Source organism: Photinus pyralis, unplaced genomic scaffold, assembly GCF_008802855.1.
Source record: "Photinus pyralis isolate 1611_PpyrPB1 unplaced genomic scaffold, Ppyr1.3 Ppyr1.4_LG10, whole genome shotgun sequence".
NCBI lineage: Eukaryota > Metazoa > Arthropoda > Insecta > Coleoptera > Lampyridae > Photinus > Photinus pyralis.
Window position 1 is genome coordinate 187664 of NW_022170250.1, and position 7331 is coordinate 194994.

General features: G+C 38.2%; 1 protein-coding gene across 1 annotated transcript; it reads left to right on the forward strand.

Moving 5' to 3' along the window:
- The first annotated feature begins 1309 nt into the window (after positions 1–1309).
- On the forward strand, positions 1310–2761 carry LOC116161386. Its single transcript, XM_031474720.1, has 6 exons — positions 1310–1561; positions 1608–2083; positions 2185–2289; positions 2339–2438; positions 2489–2647; positions 2699–2761. Exons 1-6 carry the CDS (start codon positions 1310–1312, stop codon positions 2759–2761), a joined length of 1155 nt encoding a protein of 384 aa, XP_031330580.1.
- The last annotated feature ends 4570 nt before the right edge of the window (positions 2762–7331 follow it).

Sequence of the window (7331 nt, forward strand, 5' to 3'; positions counted from 1 at the left end):
TAACTTCTTAAAACAAATGAAAATTTTGCTGTCATATTGATTAATTAGAATATTATACGATGTATTCAACTGAAGAAAAAGTTCAAATTGTCAATTGGTAAAAATCCGGCAATAGTGGACACCATAAACAACCCTCACTTTCAACGGAGGATATGAAACTGAATGTTTTAATTTTGTGGAAGAAAATCCCATAAGAAACTTAAGGGAAATAAAAGCAGACTATTTACTGTAGTTTTTATGAAAATCTAGAATGACAATGGAAAATGCGTACGCGTGTTATTTCTGTTGTATATAGGAGTCTTTCAAAAGGACTTTTGTCATTTAAAAGTAGACATAGGAAATCCCTAATCACTTCTGGTACCCGAGACCCCAATCCATTCGCAACTATCCCGACTAATGTGCGTGAAAAGTCTCTAAAAGCCCTTAAGGGCATTCAACGGCCTTCTAGATGTATCTATCAACCTTTACCACCTATTATAAAAAGTGCGTGCGAGACTTGCGGAGGTTCTCTAGAACCTTAAAAGTCTTATACAGTTTTTTTGAGCTTTTAAGTGTTTTCAACGATCACCAAATGGTCTCAAATAGTCTCTTAGAATACCTAAAATGCGTATACAATATTAAAAAGGCTAATTTTAATTGTGAGGACTGAGGGTCGATCCTGGGAAGGATAAATCAATATCACATTCCTCAATTGTAGACATATTTAATTATCCACGTGATAAACAACCGCAAACCTACATTTCATTTATTTATTTACTGTCCCTCTTGTTGTAGGTATTTACCTTACGAATTGGGAAAACTGCAGAAAAACCTAATTCGGAGTAGCCGGCAGAATGCTCGAAACTAATCTAAGGAAATCTCTGCCACAGATGAAAAATTTCTACCTCAGCCCAGATTCGAACACTCGACCTCCGGGTTTGTACCCCAACGTTCTACCACTGAGCTACAAAACCGATTTCGCTATTTGATGGTTGATGCACAGGCTAAAAGACACTACCAAAACGCCGAATTCGCGACTATAATTAATTCTGTCCAAAATTCAGCAAATGGACAAATGGAAATTTATTTGTCATAATGCTTGTTTTCTCTGTTACACAATTTCGTTTAATAAATATCGATTCAATTACAAATAAATATGCTCCGTTTGATAAATTTAGAAATCGAGAGATATTGATCAAGTGCCAGTTGCATATGAGAAATTTCTTAATTAAATTTTCATCTACTTAGTCTGAAAGAGGATGAGAGGTCGCATATTGATTCAGAAATTCTTTAATTAAGTTGTCATGGCTCAATCTGTAACGAGAACGACATGCATAGTTCTACGGCAGCAATGGGGGAGTTAACGGTGGTCCAGAGGAAATCGCTCTCTTGGGGCTTACGGATGTTGGGGTTCGTAGGTATGGACGTGAATCACCAAGGCACGTTCAGCGGAATGCGGGCGATTTTTGGCAGCATTCTAAACGTATCCCTTTTTTTCCTGACCATTGTAGAGATTTTGCACCAGACTAACAGGCTAAGATCACTTCAAGGAATGCTGGAGCCCTTAGCGGGCTGTTACCAGGTTTGTGGAACAATACTTTGGCAGTAATTAGTTCGTTTCATTTTAGTGTATCATCAAGACTTTGTCTTTGGCTATAGCTCGACGTCAACTGCGAGAGCTACTTCTTCAAATCGGAAAGTTTAAAGATACCTCAGCGTTGAGCGTTGAATTACGCAATCGCCTACAGAATATCCAAAACAAGGTTGACAGATTCCTTAAGATATACATCTGTACATTATCCGTGGCGTGCGCAACTTTCATCGTACTTCCGTTGACGGAACAGAGCTTGCCTTTTCCGATCAACAGCTTGGAAATCTTCAAGGGATTTCCACAGTACAAAATTCTGTACGTCTTGGAAAGTTTTACCTTAGTTTTTCTTGCGCTTGTGGTGTTGGGATGGGATGTAATGTTTTACTCCTTTGTCTCTTGCATTTACTGCGAGTTCGAGGTGGTGAAGGATGAATTCAAAAACTTGGAGTGGAACGGGGAAGAGTTTCAGCAAAAGTTTAACGCCGCTATCGACCATCATCAGGTTGTTTTGAGGTAGGCAAAAAGACGCACCAAGACCCGTTAGTTCAAACTCAAAGACCTTTTTGTGCCAATGGTTGTAATGTGCTCGAGATTTACTAATCGTTTGCTTTCAGCTGTCTACCGAATCTTAATTCAATTTGCGAAATGACCTTACTCAACCAGTTCCTAACGATAGCGGGGACGATTTGCGCCTCTTTATTTTTACTACGATCAGAAGGGTGAGTTTGGCCAACTCTGAGTTTCGGTCCTGATTTATCCCACCTTCAGATTAGACATCTCCCACATGCTGCAGCAGCTAACATCATTAGCAGGAATACTATTCCAGTCATACTTGGCATGTTTCGCCGGTAGCTCTCTTTCCGACCAAGTTAGCGGATAACTAATTTAATCAATTGTACCAATATCGAACTGTTTCAGAGCGAATCCGTTGGGATGGTAGTTTACAGCGCACCGTTTTGGATAGATGCTCCAGTTGAGGTGAAGAAAATGATCGTAATGGTCATACAGAGATCCCAAAGGGACGAAGGCCTTGCCATACGAGGAATGGGAAAGGTAGATATGCAACTCTTCACGAAGGTAAATGGTGCTTAATCCATTTTGGCATTTATGAGACCTTGTGCATTTCAGATCGCGAAGCTCGGCGTTTCTTGCCTTAACGCAATGCTTGCACTGGACGCTGGCAAAAAATAATCGTTCTAGAGTCTAGACGCACTTAATTGCCTGCTCGTCACGTTTCTCACTCCACACTGCAACCTAACGTCAAAATATCTTGTTTTACCTTCTCTTCACAATGCAAGTTACTCACAAAGCAAAAACATTGCACCACAGTCCGTTCCTAGCGAATATTATAATATAATAGAGTGCAGTATATAGTAGAATACATAGAAGATTGCAGAAATTGTATAGTAGTGTCACGGGCAATAAAATACTGTGTAATTAACTGTTAATTTATTCGACTATAATTTTGAATTCTGAACAAAAAGCCTAGAGCCTGAATGCTACCGCATAATCGAATTATAAATCTGATCCATGAAGCCTTAAATCTAGAAGCGTAAGGCATGAGGAGGCATGGAGCCTCATTTTTATCTTGATCGAGAACCTTGACGTCGCTAGTCTTCGCGAAATTGTCAGATTCGGTCCTGAAGGCATCTGATTCTCGGTTTCTATAATTCCTCATATTTAGCATCTTCGAGTAAGAAGTCACGGATTCTGCGAACAATCACGAAAAGGTTTCCGAAGAAAACGTGTTCGTTCAATAGCCAAATTATGCATTAAAGCTCACTCGTCTCTCGTAAGAAACCGAGTTTCAATACAATAATTGAAGCATCGTGAACACGTCAGTGGTAGTTTAATCACTTACCTTCCCTTAAAAACTGATCTTCGTGTAATACTGGGTGAGGTATGAGAATCCAGGAGAACGTTAATCTTGAGAACGTATGGATTGGCTCCAATCCCCCATCGTATAGCAAATCCGTTTAGTTCACAAAACCGGCATGGCTATGAATTCATAGTCATTCCGATTCATTTGAAGTAAATGGACTGCCGTAGCGAGAGGGACCGTTTGAAGAAACATTGAGGCAAAATATACGTAATCAAGATTCAAGATGATAGTGTGAGATGCTCACAACTCACCTAGTACTAAAATGCGAAGATCAGCCGAAATTTCTAATTCTTTTCTTTCTGTAGTCACTGTACACACAGATGTTCACTTTCCCCCACTGATAGATACATAAAAAATAGTACACCATGCTTAGAAAAAGAAAAATCCTACCTTTATAAGGCTGCCATTCTGGAATCTGAAATAGAGAAAGAATTACTTCAAAATGCAAAAATAGGCAGTTGATCAAAAGATGAGAGCCTCTCTTTTTTGAGTTAATTAAAAAAAAAACTTACCCTTAGCCTTATTAAATCGGCGTCTACTGGAAACGACCATACAACCGCAAACAGGAATGGAGAGCTGACGGTAACTGAAAGATAAAATGGAGTATATCAAAAAAAGGTCTAATGCCCTATTGGCGATTGATAGATTTCCAAATTGCTCTACGTTAAAGACAGTGGCGTACTAACCTGATTTATTTGTTTCGCCGCATTCAAAGAAATCGGGGGTGCATCTCAGACAGGGTTGGCAAAAATCTGGGATTTTGTATGCTTTGGGTGGGGTTTTGGGTATTTGGGTTGGGTTTTTGTGTTTTTCTTGGGTATTTGGGTAATTTTTGGGTATTTGTCGAATTTCCGGAAGTCTAACCTCAAATTATAGAAAAATAACATTAATTTTGAACTTAGACTGCCCGATAAAGTAGAAAAGCTTGTAAAAATAATAAAAATGAGCCACTTTAAAAAGAGAAAAAGTTGTTTTAGGATTTAATTATTATTTTTATTTTATTTTGTTCCTAATGAATAAGCCGTTTCGTATTTTATATTTTAATGTAATTTTTTTGAAACTAGGAATAAGAATATAAAGACTGATCTATCAGTACCTGTCTGTTTCCAAGTAAACTATATTATATTTTGTTATTAAATACAATATAAAAATTATCTCGATTTTGTCTCATTTTGTGTCTCAAATTCTTAGGACTTTTGTATGGGTTTTTGTATAGGTCGTTGGGTGAGTTTTTTAAATGGGTTTTTCGTTTTGCCAACCCCGATTTCAGAGGCTGGATCTTCATCATTGGAAGTCTTGGGGAAGTCTCTCCTTTGGCGCTGCGAACACACGGAAAGATCAGTAAGTTGGCCGAGTAGGCCGATCATATTTTAAAGAAACATTTGTCGGTGTGCTTTCTTTATCAATCATTTCAGTCTTTATGGCATAAATCGTATCATCAAGGGCAATAAATTAATAAAGAAACACACATATTCTACTTCAATCGCACTTACCTTCCAAACTGATCTTCTGAAATAATAAGTGGGGTACAATAATCTTCGAAGGCATTCAGGTTAGGTACGGAAGAATTGGCTGCAACTTTTTCAGACCATTGTAGGAACAATTGCAGTCAATTCTACGTCACCAAGATGATATGCTGAGAAGATAGTTGCAACTTACTACTACAATTAGAAGATCAGCTAAAAAATAGGATCACAAATCTTCCTTTTAGTCACATTACACTATTCACTCCCCCCCAGCTGAAAATACAAAAGGAAAATGCACCACACCCATGCAAAAAAAAGAAAATCCTACCTTTATAAGGCTGCTGTTCTGGAATCTGAAAGAAAAGAAAAGCAATCGTTAGAAAACACGAAAACGGAAGACAACAAGTCATCAAAGCATGTTTAATTAGAAGTAATTAGCCTATTATGACATAACAAGGGAACACGAGCCGCAACCCTTCATAAGGAAAAGGACCCGAACTTTTATTAGTATGACATAAATCGTCTTAGGATAAGAATCAAGTGTTTAGGTAGATACGTTACAGTGTTTTCACGATCTCCCAGACCCTAAAGGTTGCGTTCCGTTTAGCGGAAAGCCCAACACGTGATAAAAGGCGGGATTTGTATTGGTTACCGCTCATACCACAAAACGTGCGGTCCGTTTGAACTGGTACTCGGCAAGTTACAATTTAAGTAAAAATCTGGTGGGGGACATTGATTCTGACTGAACGGTTCGCGGTGTTTGTAGGATTTGTTGTACTCACAAACGTAGAGATTACCGCCATATGAACAAAATTGTGTAATTTTTTATATAAATAACAAGTACCTTCAGATCAAAGATAGTAGCAATGTGTCGTTTTTCTCATTCATTGTAAAATTTAGAATATTAAGTTGGAAAGGACGAACGGACGGAGGTATTTATTACGGGGTTACACATAAAAAATGAGGTTTTTAACACAATTTTGGACTGACGGCACTTTCCAGTAGGAGGTGAGTTGATCGCATGGACAGATCGATAGACGCCCGGACGGAAATATTTCTTCCTATGATACAACATGGCACAGAAATGAAATGTCTATCACAATTTCAAGTTGATGGCATTGACAGATGGGCGGACGGACGGAAATATCTTTTTCTGTGTTATACCTGACAAAAATGAACTTTTTTTCCGAAATTTCAAGCTAATGACACTTTCTGTAAGAGATTGGGTAAACGCATGGACAGATGGGAGGACGGACGGACGGAAATAATTTTTCCAAGGTTATACCTGACAAAAATAGGTTTATATATCAAATTTCAAGCTTTCCTGTAAGAGGTTGGGTCAAAGCATGGACAGATGGGAGGATAGACGGACGGAAATAATTTATTCTGGGTTATACCTGACAAAAAATAAGTTTTTATTCCAAATTTCAAGCTGATGGTACTTTCCATAAGAGTTTGGATAAAGGCATGGACAGATGGGATGACAGACGGACGGAAATAATTTATTTTGGGTTGTACCTGACAAAAAATAAGTTTTTATTCCAAATTTCAAGCTGATGGCACTTTCCTGTATGAGGTTGGGTTAAAGCAAGGACAGATGGGAGGACAGACGGACCGAAATAAATTTTTCTGGGTTATACCTGATAAAAAATAAGTTTTTGTACCAAATTTCAAGCAGATGGCACTTTCCTGTAAGAGGTTGGGTCAAAGCATGGACAGATGGGAGGACAGACGGACGGAAATAATTTATTCTGGGTTGTACCTGACAAAAAATAAGTTTTTATTCCAAATTTCAAGCTGATGGCACTTTCCTGTAAGAGGTTGGGTAAAGGCATGGACAGATGGGATGACAGACGGACGGAAATAATTTTTTCTGGGTTGTATCTGACAAAAAATAAGTTTTTATTCCAAATTTCAAGCTGATGGTACTTTCCTGTAAGAGGTTGGATAAAGGAATGGACAGATGGTATGACAGACGGACGGAAATAATTTATTTTGGGTTGTACCTGACAAAAAATAAGTTTTTATTCCAAATTTCAAGCTGATGGTACTTTCCTGTAAGAGGTTGGATAAAGGCATGGACAGATGGGATGACAGACGGACGGAAATAATTTATTTTGGGTTGTACCTGACAAAAAGTAAGTTTTTATTCCAAATTTCAAGCTGATGGTACTTTCCTGTAAGAGGTTGGATAAAGGCATCGACAGATGGGATGACAGACGGACGGAAATAATTTATTTTGGGTTGTACCTGACAAAAAATAAGTTTTTATTCCAAATTTCAAGCTGATGGTACTTTCCTGTAAGAGGTTGGATAAAGGCATGGACAGATGGGATGACAGACCGACGGAAATAATTTATTTTGGGTTGTACCTGACAAAAAATAAGTTTTTATTCCAAATTTCAAGCTGATG